At 50.8% G+C, this 20,095-nt stretch overlaps 4 protein-coding genes across 5 annotated transcripts; 2 read left to right on the forward strand and 2 right to left on the reverse strand.

Annotated features, from left to right (window-relative positions):
• Positions 1-84: 84 nt before the first annotated feature.
• LOC120457018 (mucin-5AC) lies at positions 85-4,284 on the reverse strand. The gene is made up of 2 exons (XM_039644174.1): positions 4,059-4,284; positions 85-3,978 (listed from the first exon to the last, which is right to left on the reverse strand). Exons 1-2 carry the CDS (start codon positions 4,250-4,252, stop codon positions 300-302), a joined length of 3,873 nt encoding a protein of 1,290 aa, XP_039500108.1. The 5' UTR covers positions 4,253-4,284; the 3' UTR covers positions 85-299.
• Positions 4,285-12,867: 8,583 nt separating this feature from the next.
• LOC120455465 (N-alpha-acetyltransferase 30A) lies at positions 12,868-15,501 on the forward strand. Of its 2 annotated transcripts, XM_039641687.2 has the most exons (3): positions 12,871-13,988; positions 14,058-14,303; positions 14,485-15,501. In XM_039641687.2, exons 1-3 carry the CDS (start codon positions 13,254-13,256, stop codon positions 14,647-14,649), a joined length of 1,146 nt encoding a protein of 381 aa, XP_039497621.1. In that variant the 5' UTR covers positions 12,871-13,253; the 3' UTR covers positions 14,650-15,501. The 2 variants fall into 2 exon arrangements, with proteins under 2 accessions (XP_039497620.1, XP_039497621.1); XM_039641686.2 differs by having other exon boundaries at positions 12,868-14,303.
• A 72-nt stretch (positions 15,502-15,573) lies between these two features.
• On the reverse strand, positions 15,574-20,074 carry LOC120455464 (poly(A) RNA polymerase, mitochondrial). Its single transcript, XM_039641685.1, has 3 exons — positions 19,852-20,074; positions 18,930-19,785; positions 15,574-16,829 (listed from the first exon to the last, which is right to left on the reverse strand). The coding sequence occupies exons 1-3, from the start codon at positions 19,952-19,954 to the stop codon at positions 15,950-15,952; spliced, it is 1,839 nt and encodes a 612-aa protein (XP_039497619.1). The 5' UTR covers positions 19,955-20,074; the 3' UTR covers positions 15,574-15,949.
• Positions 17,254-18,867, forward strand: LOC120455466 (tetraspanin-2A). The gene is made up of 2 exons (XM_039641688.2): positions 17,254-17,399; positions 18,001-18,867. The coding sequence occupies exon 2, from the start codon at positions 18,012-18,014 to the stop codon at positions 18,744-18,746; it is 735 nt and encodes a 244-aa protein (XP_039497622.1). The 5' UTR covers positions 17,254-17,399; positions 18,001-18,011; the 3' UTR covers positions 18,747-18,867.
• Positions 20,075-20,095: the final 21 nt, after the last annotated feature.

Here is a 20,095-nt window from a genome sequence, read left to right on the forward strand (position 1 = left end):
TTGGCAATCTTTAACTATATAGATATATCTTTATTTCAAGAGCTTAGGTTCACATATACATAGCATTAACCACTTTTAACGACTTTTCGCTTGCCCTTGAACTCAGTGATTGACTCTTACATCCTAGGCCGGACTTACGACTATGAGTCCCCGGATTGCGGATCCCTTATCCGAGGGGCACGCAGATTGAGAGGACAGTGACTACAATAAATACACACACATTACGATAGCGGTTGGAAGAGGACGACCAAGTTGGGAGGAAACATATGTACAGTTAGCCGGTCCGAAGGATCCTCCTCCTAAGAGGGAATCTTAACGGGCAGAAATAGGCGCGGATCCCCGATCTTGGGACTGAGTCGAACCACCACCTGGTCATCGCCGTCACCCACTTCGAGGAACGAATTCCAGTCGGCCAGGAAGTAGAATCCATTCTTCTTCTTTGGCGGCGGGGGCTCCTCGCTGACGGGATCAGGTCCAAATGAGTCTGCCAAGTCATCGAGGGATCCGTTCCGCGGCTCCTCCGTGGTGGTAGTGGTGGTGGTACTAGTGCTGCTGGATCCCTCCTCCTCAATTGCTCCTTTGGTGTCTCCATCGATGTCGTCCAAGCCCAGACTCAGACTAATCTTGGTGGGGGATTGGGTGGTCGCTGGAGGGTCCTCGGCATCCTTCTGCTTGCCACTCTCCGTGGTGGCATTTTCCACGCTCTGCCGTCGCGCCTTCAGCGTCTCGTCTTGCCCACTCTGCAGGGACTGCAGATAGGCGGCGTCTGGATTGGGTCTCGCAGTTGACGTCGCTGTGGCTACCTGGTCCAAGCTCACATTGAGCTGCTGCAGCTCTTGGAGATTGCTGATCAGGCGCTGCAGCTCGCTGAGATTGCTTGTGGAGTCATCGCGTTTCTTCTTGGGTGTCTCGGGCTCCGGTTTCGCCAGCTGATAATTAAGCTCGCTGAACTCGGCCATGAGGTCGCCATCGAGCTCTCCCTCCCTCTCGTCGCCCTCATTCAAGTCCTCTGCGTCGCCCTCATCGCTGCGCCGCCGGAAGCCACTGCCCACGCCCAGTCCCTTGACCAAATCGCTGGGCAGTCCCTGTTTGGGCGCCAGTTCGGTGCTTACGCCAATCCTGTTGGCCGCCCGCTTGATGGCCGCCTCTATAATTTTAGTGGCACTGAAAACGGGCAGCTGGAGGCTGCTCTCCGTGGTGGGCTTGGGGTCCAGGATGGGGCGCACCCTGGGACGGCTGGTGGTGAGCGAAAATACCGCCGGCGAGGAGGTGTCGTGCACCTGAGCGGGAGTTGGAGTGGTGCTAGTCGTAGTGGTGGTGGAGGAAGTGGAGGACGAGGTAGCCTGCAGCTGGCTTTCGAGCTGCTGCGACAACTCGTGGGGCAGGGCAACGCCCAGCTTTTGCAGCTGTTGCGTGTTGTAGAGCAGCTTCTGCAGCTCCTCCAGATCCGCCTTTCTGGGCCCGGAGCTGGGCGTAGTGGGAGCCCCCCTAGCGGGCACGAATCGAGGAGCAGCCGGCGTGGTCGGTGGCTGGGTCTGCACGGTCTTATAGATGGGCTGCATGTGCTGATAGCTCTGGCGCTCGCCCGTGTCCTCCAGGCTACCGAAAAATTGCTGGAACTGACCGAAGTCTGGTGAGGATCCGCGCTGCGGATGGGCGGGCTGACTCATGGCCAGTTCCCGGAGCTCCTCGCTGGAGGATTGGGATGGCGTGGCCATGGTTACAGGCTTCTCGTAGACGGGCAAATCCAGCTTAAGCTCGGGTTCCAGCTCCACCTCCTGATCCTTGGCTCGCTGAGCATAAACGATATGAGCTCCATTGACAGTTTTTACATTGGGACTGCGGATTGAGGCCGCGGTGACCAGCTGGGAATGGGGATGGGTTACGTGATCCGTTCGGAGTTGCACTCGCTCTAGCTCCTGTACTTTGCTCAACAGCTTTTGCAACTGCACGTAGTCCTGTGGATGCACCTCTTCCCGTAGCAGCCCATTGCTCCTTTCAAAGTGGCTCAAGGGTCTCTGCTTGGTGGTGGAAGCAGCCGTGGAGATCTCTACAGCTCCTCCACCGGGAACGAGGGAGGCTGAGGTCGGCGAGAGTTTCTGCAGGTGGGCATAATCGTTGCTGGGCAGGCTAATTGCCGGCCTGGAACCAGCCACGTTTCTCGTGAGGAAGTTAGGCAGTGTTGTAGGCTGCTGCAGTTGCTCCAACTGCTGGACACGGGTAATCAGCGCCTCAAACTGAGCATGATCCACTGATGGTGTTGGTCTGGGCGTCGTGGTTGTGCTCGTGGTTGTACTTGTGGTTGATGTGGTGGAACTAGTGGAACTAGTAGTCGTCTTGGGCTGCTGTTTCCTCTTGCTGTTCCTGGCCTGCTCGTACAACTTCTCCAGCTCGCGATCGTCACTCAGGAGGCGCTGCAGCTGGAAGAGATCGGCAGCACCGAGAGAGCTGCCTGGTCCCACTCCCAAGCCCAAGCCCAGGGCCTGGTTTCTCAATGGCTTTGCGGTGGTGCTGGTTGTGCTCGTTGTGGTTCTGCTCGATTGCTCCAACTGCTGGAGCTGCTTAAGGATTCGCTGCAGCTCTCGTGTCTCGTTCTGGGAAGGTGAGGGGGTGGTGGTGGTGGTGCTGGTGGTTGTGCTTGTGCTTGTGGTGGAGAATCGACTGCTCAGCGATTGGGCGCCCGGGGTGGCTGCCTTAATAACATTTTCCGGGTTAATCTTCAGCTTTTCCAGTTCCTGGAGATTTTGCAACAACTTGGACAGCTCATCGGAACTGGAAGCCGTGGCCTGGTGGTTTCCCGCGTTGGCAAAGTTAAGGTCTATGTTCGGATCGATTCTCCTGCGTGGCTTCTTGGCCTCAATGAGCAGTGGTTCCCCATGGGTGATGAGCGGCACTGGCGCAGGTGTGGTAGTGGTGGTGGTGCTCGTTGTGGTAGTGGTGGTGCTGGTTGTGGTGCTTTTGGGAGGTTTTCTCTTTGGCTGCGATTGAAGTCGCTCCAGTTCCTGCAGATTTTCCAAGAGCTTGGCCAACTCCGCGTTTCCCGTGGGCGGCAAGCGGGCCGTCGCCGTGGACAGCTCCGTGTGAGCACCAGTTGGTTCCTCCGTGGGCTTTGCCTCCTTCTTCAGTGCCTTTGGAGCCTTTCTCACAATGCCAAAGCGGGTCAAGTAACCCTCAACTTCGGGCTTCACGCGCAGCTCCTCGCCAATATTCAGGGGCTTGAAGTTTGAGTAGGCCTCCGGGCGGATTCGCGCCCCTTGGAGACCCCGTAGATCCGCCACCGCTACCACCGACGCCTGGGGGGCACTCTCCGCGGGGTAATAGTCGTCCAGCGCATACCTCTTGTGGGCAGAATCGCTCTTGCCGCCCGACACAATGCCCAGGCTTTCCAGGATGTCCGCCACCGGCTTGACCGTGCTGCTGACGGAGCCAGCTGCTCCTTCGGAGGGCTTGGGCTTCCTCAGGAACTGGGCGTTCTTTGCGCTGTAGTGGGAGCTAAATCGGGCGGCTGAAGGCGCAGCAGCGGGATTAGCTGAGTGCAGAGAGGCGGCAGTGACTGGCCGGAAGTCCTGATAAACCACCGGCGGCGGCGCTGGCGGATGGTAGGTTGTGGCCTGCGGCATGGGTCTGAACTGCTGCTGCTGGAGAGGATTCGTCTGGCCGTGGAGCAAACCGTAGGCTGGCTTGTAAGTGGTGGCTGCCACCGCAGGATTGCCCCCGGGCACTGTGCTTCTGGGCAGGGCACTGGGATCCGCGGTAAGAAACTTCACCGGGTCCGGCGGCGTGTAGGCGTCGATGACGCGAGTCACCGGTGGCCGCGTGTACAGCTCCTGCAGGTTCTCCTCCGTGTTGTTGTCCGTGTTGAAGGGCAGGACTAGCATGAGAGCTCGCATGCTGTCCGCACGGCTCATGTCGCCAGCCTCCAGACTTTTCTCGTACTCCTCGCGGGTCACTTTTTCGTACAGCTCCTCGATCTCGCCACTGCGAAGATTGAAGATTTATGATTGGGGGTATTAGCATCGCACCATCTTTGACCAGGCGAAGCCCCGTTTGTCACTCACCGCGTCAGCCTAGGCAAGGCTGGATCCTTGGCCAGGATCTTTTGCACCTCGTCGATCGTCTGCTCGATCTCCGGCGGCTGGAAGAAGCTCTTGTCCAGCTGCTGCCGCGCATTCCCGCCCTGGATGGTGGGCAGGGCCCGCGTCACGCCCCCCAGCTGGAGGAGGGCGATCAGCGCCAGGCACTCACGGAGCATCCTGGGAAAGCGGGTCGGGGACTGCAAGGAGAAACGTGAGAGAATGCGGGGCATGTCTACTATCCTTGCAAACAGCTGCAAAGGTATCTGCTTTCCCCAGAAAGGCACACCTATACCTATACCCTATAAGGTTGTGATCTGGAATGTGGGATCGGGGATCCTTAAGGAACTTGACCATAACTTAAATGACACCTTTCGCTTTCGCACTTATATAGATCTCACCCCTCGCTTCTGACTTCCCCATAAACCGACTGACTGACTGACTGACTGATTGACCCACCAACCGAGCAATCAACCATATCAACCACACATTAGCCACCGAGCTACTGACCACTGCCAGTTCGGTAGCTTCATCAACGTCCATCAGCGGTAATAATAATCGGGTAGCCGTGTTGTGTGTGTGTGTGTGTGTGGCTTTTTTCGCAATCCGAATCGCAGATAGCAGATAGCAGATCACAGATCACAGTCGCGACTCCCGGAGACTAAAGTTTCCGCCCAGGAAAAGGGGAATGGGGAAATAATAAGCGACTCACAACGAAATCAAATGAAATGCATGACAAATTTTTGTCAAAAGCCGACAGCGACAACGAAAGTGGAAAAAATGGTTGAAAATAGTGCTCAGAGACGGCGACAAATATGTGGACAAGTGTACAAATTTATTAAACCAACGGAGGCAGAAAACAAGACGTAACCCCCAATCAGAAAACACTTGTTAAAGAGTGGAGTGTGAATCACCATACTTTGCTAAGATTTTCGAGGATTGCGCAACCGGAGGAGACTGGTCGCTCCTGGTCCTCTGGTCAGGATGAGAGTGATGCAAGAGCCGATGGCGATGGTGATGGCGATGGGGAGGAATATGGAAAATGGAAATGGATGGACATTAAAATGGAGTTGCAGCCTGCAGCGAAGATCTTGTCCAAGTTATGACATTTTTTTCTCAGATTTTCAGCGGTTGGACGACGGGGAGGAACGTAACTTAGGTACTCCATCTATCGAACCTATCGGAGCGTTTAATTTTCACTTAATTGCCGTAGTTAAATCATAAATTAAATGAGTGCCGTAGAAAGCGATGACGGGACAAGACGTTGCCGAGGCTGTCCAGCAGCGAAGCCGTTAGCAAAATGAACTGTTAGGTAATCTAGTCGAAAACGAGGCAAGATAGTTATGGCCAAGGTATGCCGCTCTAACTCAACTAAACTCAGCTGAACTGAGCTGAACTGAGCTGAGCTGAAGTGCGACTACGTGCCCGGCATTCTAAATGAGCGACAAATCAAGTGAGCTGCAGACGGGATTGAATCCAATGCGTTAGCAAATGGGATCGGAATGGCATCTTGAAGTATCTGTGGAATGCTGTTGGTTGAGATCTCCGCAGAGCGGTTAACTCTGCGGCGAGTTCCAAAAGTTGACAATAAAACTCAGTGTATGTTGAGTAAATGTGACAGAAAAGGGGCATCAACATAGTTTAAAGGTCGATGACTAATAAACTCCGCACCACATGGCGCATACGCAATTTCGTTTTGCATACAGCGATTAAATCTCGTGGAGGGGGAAATGCATTTGTGCGTGACTTTTTGCGTGTGTATGGGACGTATAATCAAAACGCAAATAATTTGTTGCCATTGCGGCGGCAGGCACACGAAATGTGAGCCAATCTTTGGTGAGTGCATTTCCAATTCAGCAAAAGCAACCGCAGTAGCCCAGCCAAGCCATGCCAAGCCGATTATGATGACGATGATGATGATGATGATGGTAGTAATGACGACGACGACGTCACTGAAGCGCATTAAAGCCAGAGCAACTGCGCTCCGTGTGTTTGGTAACAATTAAATGTGTGTTAAGTAATCCCAGCCGCCTATTAATGCTATTATCTGCACAATAACCTAGTCCCTGGGACATATACGAGTAGAGTATTAGCCCAATTGAGCCGATTCCAAAGCATTTTCCGTTTTCCATTTGCCATTTGCTATTTTCCATTTCTCATTTCCCATTTACACTCTCTTGACATTTCATTGTGCCATATGATAGTTATTAAAACCGACACTTTGTATGCTGACGCGGAAGCTTGTCAAAAGTCCGAGCTAAAGGCCTTGATCCGGTGATCAGGGGATCCGGAGTGGACTGGCAGATGTAGGAAGTGTTGAATAATGGCTACTCCCCGGGCAAACGAAACTCGACTTCTGGCCAAGTGTCAACTTGTCTGGAACTTTGTCAGCTCATAGTTCAAAGAATAGGTTTTAGAGCAAATACCACAGTAGCAACAGCCAATCAGTTACATTAAAAGAACATAAATTGGTACAAACTTCAGAACAAAATAAGAATATTATGCGTGCCCTCTAGCTGGCTACCTAATTGAATGTCTGAGGATCAGAGTCCCTCAAAAGATTGTGACAATTTTCCTCCCACGTCCTTGGCTCGAATGGCTTTAGCCGTGAACTTTTACGTCTTTTACAGTCACCCCATTACCCGTGGCCAGCAATCACACAGCAATTTGGAGAAACAATCGCAAGAAAAAAGGGGAATCGGTGGTCTGCACAAAAACATAAGACAATTGTCTTTGGCCCAAGCATTCGCTTCATTAGTTTGGCTTAATCGAGAGCAGAGAGCACTTAGCCTTGCTCGAAGCTGGCCCACAAAGGTCAGGTTGATTAACTAGTCATTAATCTTAATGGCCTCTAGAAGTTCGATAAACGGAGGCGTTGGTACCTGGAATCGTTATCTGGGAGAAATACCATTTGTAGGTCAATAGACTAGGCGGAGTATTTACGGTCTAGATCAGCATCTTAATCCGGTTCATCTAGTTAATGCACAACCTATTAAAATCTAGCATCGAAGAAGCCAAGCCGCTTTGGCCACGATGCCACTGTCGCTTTCAAGATTCAACTTCATTTTACCAAGAGTTGAATTTCTCTGAGCTTTGAAGAGCCGTTGGCAATCCAAATCCTTTTGGCACTGCTTTGAAGTGTGGTGATCTGAATTCTCATCTCGTTGTGCAGGGCAGCCGGCTTGAATGAACAGTGGGCGACTGTGAAGGTCACCTTTGTGGCTGCCTGGCACATCTTGCTGCCATTTCCGGCTCTTGGCTCTGAATGCGAGATGAGAAAGCGCTGCTCTCACTCCGAATCAGCCGATTAGTCAGGCGGCAGATGCATCACAGCATCACCATGGTCTGAAATGCGCAGCTTCCACGCCACTTTTACTCGGCTGCCATGTGCCATGTGCCATGTGCCTTATGGGCTCCTAACCATTGCGGTTTTCCCCGTTTTGCCAGTCGGACCAGTGGACCAGTGGACCTGGATGGTGGATTCTACTTGAGCCAACTGCATATGACAAGTGAATGTTGTTTTGGGCAGCCAGGAAAAGCCAGCAACAAGTAACTAGCCCCGAAACTGAACCAAGTCGCTGGCGAGGCGGCTAACTTGGCCAACTGGCTTTGGTTTTGGTTTTGGTTTTGGTTTTGGCTTTGGCTTTGGCTACACTCGGACTTTGGGCTTGGGTTTGGTTATTGGTTGTTGCTTCGCAATCGGGCTCGGATTTGGATTCGAATGCGCCATCGGGTTTGGGCCTATTTGGATCTGTTTGACTTGTTTATTGGCACTTTTACCCAGTCGATTGATTTCTTGCCTTGGCAGATGCTTAATTATTGTTTTTATTATTGTTCGCCGTTCGCCGCTGCCCCTCTTCACTTTGTTTGTCAAGTTGTTTGGCTCGGTGGCCTGTTGTTTCCCTTTTTGTGAACACTTTCACCAGCGGATTGCCGAAAAAACAACGACAGTAATAATAAATATTAAAACACTTTACATGCCTTTGCTTAATTTTTGAATTGCTTTTCTGCTGCTATAATAGTTATGAAAAGTGTCGCTGTCATTATGTTGTCTTCTTTGTTGGCATTTATTTACCACCAGTTATTTCACTACTCCCCTTCTCGGACTGCCTTGTGTTGCGTAGTGTCTTACTTCTATTTGGGTAAAGGGTATGCAATTGAATTAGGGGTAATTGGTTTTCTTCTTTTTCTAGCTGTTTGTAAAACAGGGAAGCCTAGTATCCCAAAATCCCATTACTACTTCGCTCTAAAGTTCCAAACTAGACAGTTTATGTCTGAAAGATCGCCATTAGATCCTATTATCCTATTATTGTTGCACATGCAATCGAGATCCCCTTGCAGTGCCCTTGTGTCAAGGTCGTTGGTGTGGTGCAGCCAGTTCGAATCACGAGTCGTGAGTTCGTTGCCTAAGTCTTTTGTTTGCCACCAACAACCTGTCACCAGCGGCCTGCAGTGGCCAGCAATTTTCAATTACATTTTCAATTTTCGACCGCTCGCTCACGTTCGCCGCGCACTCTTTAAAATCCAAATTTAAATCGAATCGAGACGCTTTTTCACAACTTCAGAGGCGTCAAACTTTTAATGCACACGGAGCACAGCACAGCACAGCACACTGTTAAAAAAATAGTCGGGGAAGGAAAAACCGAAATTAAATCGAAGCAAAACGCGAGCACGCGACTGTCGCTTGGCTTCTGTGTCGGTATCCGTATAGATAGTGGATTCGATTTTGGTTCGTTTTCGGTCTCAATCGCATGCGCGGCCTGCAGACCATTTTCAATGAGCGTTCGCAGCGTACTGAACCCGGCCGAAAGTAGTCTTGGCCAACTTCGCTGCTGCCGCCGTCGCTGCCGCAGTTGCTGCTGCTGCTTTTGCTGCTACTACCGCTTTTGCTGCTTCTGCTTCTGCTTGGGCTGCTGCGACCTGGCTTTTTAGAAGTCGGTGCTAGAAAACACTGGATGCCGAGTGCATCGATTAGATGCATCCATTTAATCGCATTTAATCGCATTTGAAATGCACGGCATAAACTTAGATTTTGTAGCCTAGATTCGGTGCTCCAACTTGTTGGCCTCATGGATAGCATCTATTAGGCTCGCTTGCAGCCATTACATAAATTGGTTCATTGTAAAAACACACTTAACACAAAGCAATTTGAAAAGGCATGTTAATGCACGTCAAGTGCCGAAACTAGATTGTTGTAGTGCAATAACATTTGAAATAGTAACCATAGGATCAAGCTTACTATTTAACTAAAGATTAAACGACTCTAACATTTAACGAGGCCTCATCTCAATTGATTAGCATGACATAATGATAGCAGATTGCTATTTGGCCAGTTCTTTATGTACTGCCTTGGGCAGGGCGCAGAGTATCAATTAAAAATCGATTTGGCTTAGAAGACATTTTTGGGAGGGATTCCGAGATGCCGAGATTCCGAGATTCCGAGCGCGAAGCGAGGCCGGTCACCCAGCTGAACTGAGCTCCACAAAATTGGTTGATCGCCGGCTCAAAGTGGCTTGCTTGCCTTGACCAAGTACACTGCGAACTGTGATAAGACGGAGTATGGAGTGTGGCTCCGGTTAGGGAAGGTGAACAGGTAAACAGCACTGCGCCGCGGATGCAGACGGGTTTCTGCTGGCGGACGGGCATTTCACTTCGGCCAGCTTCTTTCCCCAATTGACAAATTCGATTGGTTTTCTCTGGCTTTCTGCTCTGACTTTCTGCTCCGCTTAGATTGGTTTGGTTTTTATTAACATGTGGTCTCTGCTCTGCTCCGCTTGCATAATAAGACTCACGCACTGGGAGTTCGCCCAGCCATGGTCTGTAGATCGCCGATCACCAATCTCCAATCGTCGATCGTCGATGGGCCTCAATGAACTCGGCGTCCAGTGGTCCCAGTTCCCATTGCTGCCACTCGATCGCTTGACTTGAAGTGCGCCGGCTGCCAGGGGATGCATACGCTTTCCTATCAAGGGGGAAATGGGGAAATCAATTCAGAGAGGCATTATGCATAACACCCAGTGTGGTGAGTCACTGCGTTACATATGTACATATGCAAAACATGAGAGTTCTATCTTTTAACAAGCCGCGGGTAAACCGAGTTGCTCAACCCACCAGCGCCACTAACTTTGGGCTCATTTTGCGCTTGGCACGTTTTGCCCGAAATAATTAAAACGATTTTTGGTTATTTGTAACGTTTGCCATTTACACACAACGGTGTTTACCTCCTCGCCGCAAAAAGGGAGGATGAGGTTGAGACTGAGGCTGAGACTGAGGCTGCTTTTTGTGTGTGACAACATTTGACACAATTTAACGCTGACGCGACACATTCGTCTGCGGTTTAAGTTTGCTCAGCTCGAGCTGTATGGCGTATGCTTCAGTTAAGTTGTTTTGGGATGGGTAAGGTAGGTGGAACTAGGGGTAGGGTTTGGCCAAGTGCTTCACATTTGGAGCGCATGCGCTTTGACTTTGCCTTTTGCGCACACTCGCATTGCGACACGGCCAAGACAACAAAGCGCCAAAGGAAACCGAACTAAAACAACTAAAACAACTAAAACAACCAAAAATATAAACGAAAACTCAGAAAGATTACACAGCCCCATAACTCTTGACATGACGCGGCCAAATGCTCGGGGAGAATGGAGTGGGGCCAAGCCGAGCCCCATGCAGCTATGTTTGGAACTTTGGAGCATCGCGCAAAAAGTGAATTGCTTTAATGCGCCGTGGATGTGCAAAATAAAATTGGTCAACGACTCAGGTCGCAGGCCAAATACCCTAAGGTCACCCCTTGCTAACCATGGACCAGAGACCATACGCAGCTCTAACTTTTAGAACGGAGTCAACTAACGAACCCACTGAATATGCTATTCATGCTATTCATGGCACGCCAAACCGTGATGCATCCCTTGATATTATGGTATCAAAATGATGGTGTAAATCGAGAAGCTCATGCTCATTGTGGCCAAATTGCAGATATCGATCTGGCATTTGGTATTCCCTATCTGCGCGGGCCGCTAAGAGATCTCCACCAGCGAGGTGATAAGGCGTTGGCTGCGGCACCTGTCCTCTCCCGCTCCCGCTCCCGCACTCTCTCCCCTTTCTCCACCACCTTTCTCCGCTGCTGCTTTTACTTTATTCGGCCATTCACTTTCTCCGTGTGTTGTGTGTTGTTTGCTTTGCTAATTTTGGATTTGCCCGCGTCACTGCGGCAACAGCGAAAAGAGAAACAGACGTCCAGCAAAACGGACGCCAAACTGCTGCTGCTCAGCTCACAAAACTGCGGCTGCAAGTTCGTATGCAAAGTTTCAAGAAATTATCCAATCGCGTGGCTCGGATTATTCAATTTCAGTCAATCAAATTGAAGTCCAATTCCGTATGCAAAGTGGGCATTGCTGAGTCAAAAGCAATCTCCCCGGGAGATTTCGTCGCCATCTAGTGCTGATGTTGTCCCAATTCTGGAGGCCTAGAGACCTGGAGGTCTGGAGGCAGCAAGTCCAACCGAGCAGCAGCAACATCGGCAATGCCGAGTTTGTTACCCAAGTCTTCCGATTATGACGTTGCGTTGGGAGGAGCTGAAGAGTCCATTAAAGCGACAGGCTATAACGCTAAATCACTCGACTGATGGCCGCCGTTAAGTAGCCGCCAAATTGGCTGCAAACGGCAGGCGGACTTCTCCTGGCCGTTACCACTACTACATGCAATGAAAAGCAGGAGTTTTCTTTCCTGCTTTGAGTCGACCCTTGTAAGTTCCTAATATGAGCTTTCGGTTCTGCGTTTTCCAGTTTCCACGCACGGAATCTGGAGGAAACCGGATCGCTGGAAACGGAGGACTGGTGTAAGACCAATGATTCGAGATTGGCATTTTGTTTTATTGCATTCGATTTAGCTGTATTTGATGGATTTTATTTTATGGCGGCGAATGCTAATGGAGCGAAATAAAAACCGAAAGTAGGCGAAGGTTGCACTGCAGAGTTATCAGTCAATACAACTGAATTTCAATAGCGTTATTTAATACATAAGTAGTAACTTACCAATTGAAGAACGTTTTTATTAGTTTTATTAGTTTAGTTTCACAAAACAAAAAAGACAAAAAAACGAAAAGCAGGAGTAAAGAAACGCGTACACACACACGCACACACAAAATTTAAAACGCGAGTGTAACTGCACATACGTTTTGAGCAATTTAGTTGGTTTCTATCCATTTTCGGGCAGCATTTTCATGTTTCTCATTGCCACGACATGCACTTAATAATAATTAACACTTTAAACCGATTTGTATCAAATTTTTAATTAAAAGCCGCCGAAAATCAAAAATATTAACGCCGTACAGTTGCTTCTGCTTTCCGAAGAAGAGGAAGAGTAAGAAGGGAACTTTGAAGAGGGGTTCGTTCTTCTTCTTCTTACTGATCCTCTTTTCCGTTACGTACAGCACACCCTCGGGAAAAGGTACAACGCACGGTATAATTTGGCGACAATATACATTTCAAAAATATAACTATATATAAATAACAATTCCAAAGTCAGAAATTAAATGCCATTAAAATTATTATTAAAATGTTAAATAATAAGATTGTAATTATATTTCTTTCATACACATAGCCGTTTTCAAAGAAGCGTAGGTGCATGTATGTCAGTTGCATGTCATAGAAAAATTAGTTAAAATATTAGTATATAATAACATAATTAATAAATAATTTTCTTAACTTCGTTTGTTCACTTAGTGAGTACTCTGTCACTTGACAATTCAGTTGCCGAAAGTCACCGTCTACAGGCGATGAATTAATCGATAGTATCGCATGGAAATCGATTGCTGTGACAGCTGTTCGCGCATATGTGTGGGTACGGATTTATTCATAGCAAGGAAAATCGCAAGTTTCGGGGATATAGGATTTTACATAAGTTGGGCATGCCCACGCATTAGCGCCGCAGATCGAGATCGGATTGATCGGAACTCCGGATATCGGAAGCACAATAAAGAGGACGACCGACTGCCCCGTGTGTAGCGTGCGTGTGCGTGTGTGTGTGTATGTGCGTATGCGTGTGAATGAAAAACCAGCAACTGTGAAAATATAACCAAAAATAAGTCCGAGGTACACGGCTGCAGGCGAGGATTTCCAGTCCTCCCAGATAAACCCAGGAGGAGCAGCGTGTTCCCCCTCAGACCCAACCCCGTCGCTTTTCAGAATGGCGGATGCCCAGGCAGCGGCGGCCGGAAAGAAGAAGTACAAGAACAAAAAGAACTCGGCGGATAAGAACCCCAATTCGAATCCGAACTCGAATCCGAACTCGAATCCGAATTCCAGTGGCCAGGTGGAGGCGCAGACACCCAGCAATGGACACGCTCAGCACCAGGAGGAGGACGCGACGGAAGACCAGGAGCCAGCACAGGAGCTCAGGGGCCTGCTTAAGAAGATGCACCTTTGCAATGGCCATGGTCCCAAGGAGCAGGATGCTCCGCCGATTGTCGAGGTCCTCAACGGCCATGCACATGGGCACAGCAACAACAATCACATTCGCAGCACTAGCGGCAGCAGCAACAACAACAACAGCACCCACAACAACAACAGTGTGGACAGCAGCAACAACAACCGCAAGCAGCGAAGAGAAGGAGGATCAGATTCAAACGCCTCCAATCCGGAGGAGAAGCCCATAACAGCCACAAGCAACACCACTGCCAACACACACCCAACCACAACGACGGCCCCAAAAACAAAAGTTTCGGAGGAGTCGGCTGTGGAACAGGGAGGGCAAGTGGCGACGGGGAGTGGCTATTGCCGGGAGCAGGAGGAGAAGCAGCTGCCCTCCGCCTCCGCAGAAGGGGCCACGCCCACCATTACAGCACAGCTCCAGCTGCCAGAACCTGCCATTTCAGCCGACGAGATCGTGTATAAGGAATACGAGGCTGAACACCAAATGCATGTGAGTACTATCGCCGTACTATCCGAACTATGCGCAATGCTAATCCCCCACATGTTGAACATCATGCAGGACATCATGCGACTGATCCAGGCGGAGCTGTCCGAGCCCTACTCGATATACACGTACCGCTACTTCATCTACAATTGGCCAAAACTCTGCTTCCTCGCCTCGCACGACAATCAGTACGTGGGCGCCATTGTGTGCAAGCTGGACATGCACATGAACGTGCGGCGCGGCTACATCGCCATGCTGGCCGTGCGCAAGGAGTATCGCAAGCTCAAGATCGGCACCACGCTGGTCACCAAGGCCATAGAGGTAGGAAGACTGTCGGTTTGCACATATCTGTTAGTTAGTTAGTTAGCTCGCCAATAGCTTCTCAAGGTATACTTTTGGGCATGCAGCCCACGCACATTGGTGAGGGATATGAACCACTCATCAGCTACCTAACTCTTTTTCCGTGAAAACTCATACACCACTAAAATTTCCCCATTTGCAGGCAATGCTGGCCGACAATGCCGACGAGGTGGTGCTGGAGACGGAGATGCGGAACCAGCCGGCTTTGCGGCTCTACGAGAACTTGGGCTTCGTGCGTGATAAGCGGCTGTTCCGTTACTATCTCAATGGAGTGGACGCGCTGCGGTTGAAGCTCTGGTTTAGATGAGTGGACCCGGCGGCTGCCGTTGAAATTGTTGTCTAAGTAGCCGCCGAAGATGTCGAGATCTGCTCTGCGGAGGAGCAGGGCGCTCCGCTCGTCCTGGGTCCTGGCCAGCTGGCAGCTTGTTTCGGCGCCCTCTTTTTTGTACCTATTCAACTAGGAAGCATCGTAGCATCAGTTTTTCTTCTCCCCACTCCCCACTCACCCCGTCCCTTGTCTCTCTTCATTTGTAAATTATTTTATTATGTAGCAGCATCAGCAAGAGCATCATCTGCAGAGGATCAGATCAGATCAGTTAAGCAGGAGCAGGAGCAGCACGAGCAGCACACAACGGACCCGAAATTTGATTAATTTTACAGAAGGCAATTTTGTATGCAATACGTGATTTACATGCATAAAATTAAACATTAAAGTCGTAAGCAAGCAATTAGTTATGTACATTAAACAATCTACAAAAATCGATCTAGAGAATAGACAACAACATGAAGCAGCAGCGCAGCACACGCTCATCGACACCCATTTACAAAGCTATAAACATAGAATCAAATTTTGTAAAAAGATCGATCAAAAGCGAGGATCACGTACAGTCGAACGAAACACACGAGAAATGTATATCAAAATAAACGCAATTGGAACCCAGAGCGGAGAACAGACACAAAATGCAGCGTTATATGCATCTGAAAACTTTCATTGGGCAGATGGGCCTTCATGGTCCTCGCCATCTGGTCTTCTGTCACTTCTCTGTGCTCTCCAGTGTTGTTTCGCCCGAGATCAGAACACGTAGCGATAAGGATGCGGATGTGGTTAATCCTGAGTAACATTGAAAGAACGCAATAAAATCTTCAACAAATACGAAAATCCTGCCTTGTGTTCTTCAATTTAGCACATCTTTGGGTTATTTTCCAAGGGAGAAAGTAGATGTCAGGAATGTTGGTGTTGGTACGGTATTTTCGTTTTATTATCATAAAAAACAGAATTATTACTACTTTAACTAGGAAAGTACGTCTCACGGATACCTGCTCATCCACAAAATCAATTAATGACTGCTCCCTTGAGCTCTTTCCGACTTGCCTCACTGATCTTCTCCCGTCCTGCTACATTTGGTCTCATTCGTCAATAACAATCGGTTTAAATACTCATAGTCGGCTCGATCATGGACTTATCTTAACTAACAGAAGCTTTAAAAGTATGAACAACATTCAATTCAGCCAACTGCGGCTGCCCTAACCTGAAGCTTGACCCACCTTGAATGTGGAGTTGTGGCTTATCCTAAGTATGTACATGGGCAGTGCCAGTATCAGGAGCATCACCTGCTGCTCCGCCGATTCTTGGGACTGTTCGTCGGAACTGCGCTGCCCGATCCGCGCAGCTGCTTTAGTTCGGAGCGCGTGGCAGCCTTGATGCTCTGCACCTGCTGCCGCACAGAGGCATTCTTGTAGGTGACGGCTGGTGTGGGAGCAGTGGAGCTGGACGTTGCTCCCGCCTCCTTCTGCTCGAAGAGATCGCTCACCTCGACCATGCGCGGCTTGAAGAACATGTTCGGCCGAATGACGGCCTTTTCGGGATGCTTGAACAGGTTCAACAGGCCCCAGGAAAGCTCCTGGCCGTCGGCTTCCGGAACGGAGGCATTCTCCACCTCCGACTCCAGAACCCAAGCCGCGTTCCGGACCTCGATGCGCAGTCGCTCACACTCTTCCAGGCTCACATTCTTGCTCACATTTAGCAGCTGCTCCAATGGGTTTACTATGTACATGGCCGAGTGGTCCGGCTTGGACAGAGGCTTTCCCTCGTTCAGAGATATCGCGCGGTTGTGGAAGTCGAACTGCGAGTAGAACTCAAAGAACTGCAGCAACAATTCGCTCAGTGAGCTTTGGTTTCGACTTCTGAAGCCCAGTCGATCCACATTCCGGGTGAAGGTGCAGTTTATCCCGTCCTCGGTGACCCGGGAATCCCCAGACTCCGCCGCCTTTGTCAGCGCTCCAATTGTGGGAAGGATGGGCTGGCGCAGCTGCTGCAGGAAGAACATGACCAGGCAGGTGAGCGAGAAGTTGCTGATCCAGCGACCAGGCGAGGGATTCGTTAGGCCGCAGGTCTGCGCCCAGCGCCGGATCGTGAAGGTCAACGGCCGCACCCGCGGATCCATTTCGCCAAACATGTAGAGCAGTTCCGACATGTAGAAGCCAGTGCTGTAAGAGGGATGCCGTTTAAAAACCACATTCTTAAAACATATTTCATGCCAACAGCGAACAACACCCGCCCCAAAAGGTGGGGGAGTATTGAAAGCGGGCGTGGCCTCGTTCAGTGAGACAACCAACAGTGTGGAGCCCGTAGAACTGACCCCCACCACTGGCCGGATATGAGTGCAGCGGGGAGCTTATCAGGGGCGGGTGAATGGATGTGAATCATGGCCATCGGCACGCCAGGGAAGTCAGTACCGCGTACCGCGGAGAGGACTGATTCACCTGCCCCAGCAGAATCGAGGAGAGAGCAGCGTACCAAATACACGACATTTGGCAATCGCCACCTGCCGCTATCTAATCTTATCGAGCTGAGGAAGCTTTCTTATCTAAGGCCGCTCTCCCTGCCTGACTGTACGGCCCTACTAGCCTGGATGTTGTCACCACCGCGTATCTCAGCCAAGCCGAAAGTCTGGTCAAAACGATTTCAACGAACGAGCGCAACGGACATCTACTTCTAGTCCGTCGCTGAGCAAGCTATTTTGTCACTCTGACCCCACGAGAATCGACCAAAGCAAGGTGAATCCTAGTAAAGTGCATACGAATTCGCAGCTCCACGCAATATACAAAGATATATGAAGATGGTCTATTTTTTTTAAAGTGCTATTCGAAGTGTTGAAGTTCGGCATGGGTACCACACCCAAAAGACGTTTCCAATGGTTAAACGTAGTTCCATACAAAATGGATTTGAAGTTGTTTTCAAAAAGTGATGCATGGATGTTGGGGAAACTCAGGGATACGCCCGTCACTGCGGCACCTGGCCCATTTCAATACTCTTGAATAGTTTGGTGTTGCAATTGTCCGTATTAATCATCTAGTGCGTGGCTGATAACGCTATTTGCTAAACACAGCGGCGATAAGGCCAACGATGATACAGTGAGTGGCGGGAAAGGGCGGGGAGAATCAACCATAAATGCCAAGCAACATCGTGATTAATGAACGCGACCAGGGCGAGCTTTTGGTATGTGACTCAATGGAGCTCCTCCACAATTAGCAAGGATTAATTCACCGAAGACCTAGTCAGCAACTAGTGGTTCCATCAAGTAGCGCCTCTTTTATCCTGGGATTTCAGCTCTTGCACTGATTTTCACTCCACTAATGATCCTCCTTTTGCTTCCAGCTTCCCAAACGATGGGTATCGGCTATGGAGCCTCCGACGAGCAGCTGGAGAAGCAAATTGGCTGCGTGAAGTACACACTCTTCTGCTTCAACATCGTGGCATGGATGATATCCACGGCGCTGTTCGCCCTGACCGTCTGGGTGAGGGCTGAGCCAGGCTTCAACGACTGGCTGCGCATCCTGGAAGCGCAGTCCTTCTACATCGGCGTGTACGTGCTCATCGGCATCAGCATTGTCATGATGGCCGTCAGCTTCCTCGGCTGCCTGAGCGCGCTCATGGAGAACACCCTGGCGCTGTTTGTGTTCGTGGGCACCCAGGTCTTTGGATTCGTCGCCATTGTGGCCGGCTCGGCGGTCCTAATGCAGTTCAGCACCATCAACTCCAGCCTGCAGCCGCTGCTGAATGTTTCGTTGCGCGGCTTCGTGGCCACATCAGAGTACACTTACTCGAACTACGTGCTGACCATGATCCAGGAGAACATTGGCTGCTGCGGGGCCAGCGGACCATGGGACTATCTCGACCTGCGCCAGCCGCTTCCAAGCTCCTGCCGCGACACCGTCAGCGGCAACGCCTTCTTCAACGGATGCGTGGACGAGCTGACCTGGTTCTTCGAAGGCAAGACCGGTTGGATTGTGGCTCTGGCCATGACTCTCGGCCTGCTCAACGTCATCTGCGCGGTGATGAGCTTCGTGCTTGTGCAGGCCGTCAAAAAGGAGGAGGAACAGGCCAGCAACTACCGCCGCTGAAGCCCAGCCTCGTATATTTAGTTAGTAGCGACAAGTGACCCTGCGATAGCTCTAAGAATTCATACCCAGTTCGAACAATAAGTACAATAAAGATTGCGACCCCCACGAGAAAAGGTTTCACAGCGGACGGGAATCGCAGATTGGTTGCCAGCAGACAGACGGATGTTAACAACAGGCACTTACAGGTTGCTCATGGAGAGGTCCACCTCCAGGTCCAGATGCTCATGGTGGTACTTGATGATGGGCACCCTTGCCTGCAGAATACGCCTTACATGGCATACGCCGGGCAGAAACAGATGCAGCATATCTCCGAAGCATTCCATGTGCCGTTGTGTCTGCGAGCGTCCGTTGCTCAGGTTCTCCTTGGTGTGGTACACGAGTCGCGAGGGCACCGCCTCCTCCAGAGAGCTCTTAGCCCCCATATCGTTGTCGAAGCGCAGGATAAGGTCCAGGTCGCAGCCCATCCGGCCGAATCCGTTGACCGACGAACCGAAGGGTTGAGCCTGGGCGGCGGGGAACATGCCGGCGATGGCCTGCTGCACCTGCAGGGCGGCTAGAAAACGCATGCGGACTCCCAGCTCATTCAGTCGCGTGTGCTCGTGCAGCCGCAGCACCTGCTCTTCGATGTCCGCTGCACCTCGCAGCAGACCCAGGAGATGCCCCTGATCCGCCAGTCGGGTGCCGTCCAAGGAGAGCAGTGCGGGCGCTGGATTGGGCACCAACTTGGGACTCCGTTTGCCTCCTCCCGCCGCGCGGAACCACAGAAAGGGTGATCGCACGGGCACGCCGCTCAGCTCGCCATTGGTGACTCCCGCTCCAATGGCCGCCGCCGCCTCGCCCGGAGTGGCGTACTCCAGCAGGATGTAGTGCAGGGTCTCGTCCTGCCGCACGCAGTAGTGGTGGGCGCCCAGGATGGAGCCGAAGCTGCTGCAGTAGTTATACAACTCCGCATACGACTTCTCGGAGCTCACCTGGACCACAATGCTGCACTGGGCCTGTCGCTGGTGGCGGCCAATGAACTCCTCGTAGTTGGGCTTGCCTGTTGGCGAACATAGACACTGGTAGCCATTGAAAAGGGAACAGATCTCCGCCAGAATGGGCTCACCTGCGTTCCGGCCGGGAGAAGCCGCCTCCGGAGCATTGTGTTTTACGCAATATGTACGCCAGAGGTTCAGCTGCTGGGCGCTGCGTCGCACTAAGCTGTTCATGGCGGGTGTGGGATGTGGGCAGGTCAAGTCCTAGACCCACTTGTTGTGGGTGATATCTGTTCTGGAATTTAACCGAATATTGTTGGGTTGTAGCTTTGAGGTTAGGTGGAGTCGGTTATCGGCCGCAGTCGTTAGGTGTGC

Source organism: Drosophila santomea, chromosome X (genome assembly GCF_016746245.2).
Source record: "Drosophila santomea strain STO CAGO 1482 chromosome X, Prin_Dsan_1.1, whole genome shotgun sequence".
NCBI lineage: Eukaryota > Metazoa > Arthropoda > Insecta > Diptera > Drosophilidae > Drosophila > Drosophila santomea.

Coding starts and splice junctions, on each gene's coding strand:
- LOC120457018 (XM_039644174.1), bottom strand. CDS start 4,252: ATGCTCCGTGAGTGCCTGGCGCTGATCGCCCTCCTCCAGCTGGGGGGC. Junction 3,979..4,058: donor GCCTTGCCTAGGCTGACGCG/GTGAGTGACAAA, acceptor CAATCTTCGCAG/TGGCGAGATCGAGGAGCTGT.
- LOC120455465 (XM_039641686.2), top strand. CDS start 13,254: ATGGCGGATGCCCAGGCAGCGGCGGCCGGAAAGAAGAAGTACAAGAAC. Junction 14,304..14,484: donor TGGTCACCAAGGCCATAGAG/GTAGGAAGACTG, acceptor CCCCATTTGCAG/GCAATGCTGGCCGACAATGC.
- LOC120455466 (XM_039641688.2), top strand. CDS start 18,012: ATGGGTATCGGCTATGGAGCCTCCGACGAGCAGCTGGAGAAGCAAATT.
- LOC120455464 (XM_039641685.1), bottom strand. CDS start 19,954: ATGAACAGCTTAGTGCGACGCAGCGCCCAGCAGCTGAACCTCTGGCGT. Junction 19,786..19,851: donor TTCTCCCGGCCGGAACGCAG/GTGAGCCCATTC, acceptor GTTCGCCAACAG/GCAAGCCCAACTACGAGGAG. Junction 16,830..18,929: donor GACCTCTCCATGAGCAACCT/GTAAGTGCCTGT, acceptor TCCCTCTTACAG/CACTGGCTTCTACATGTCGG.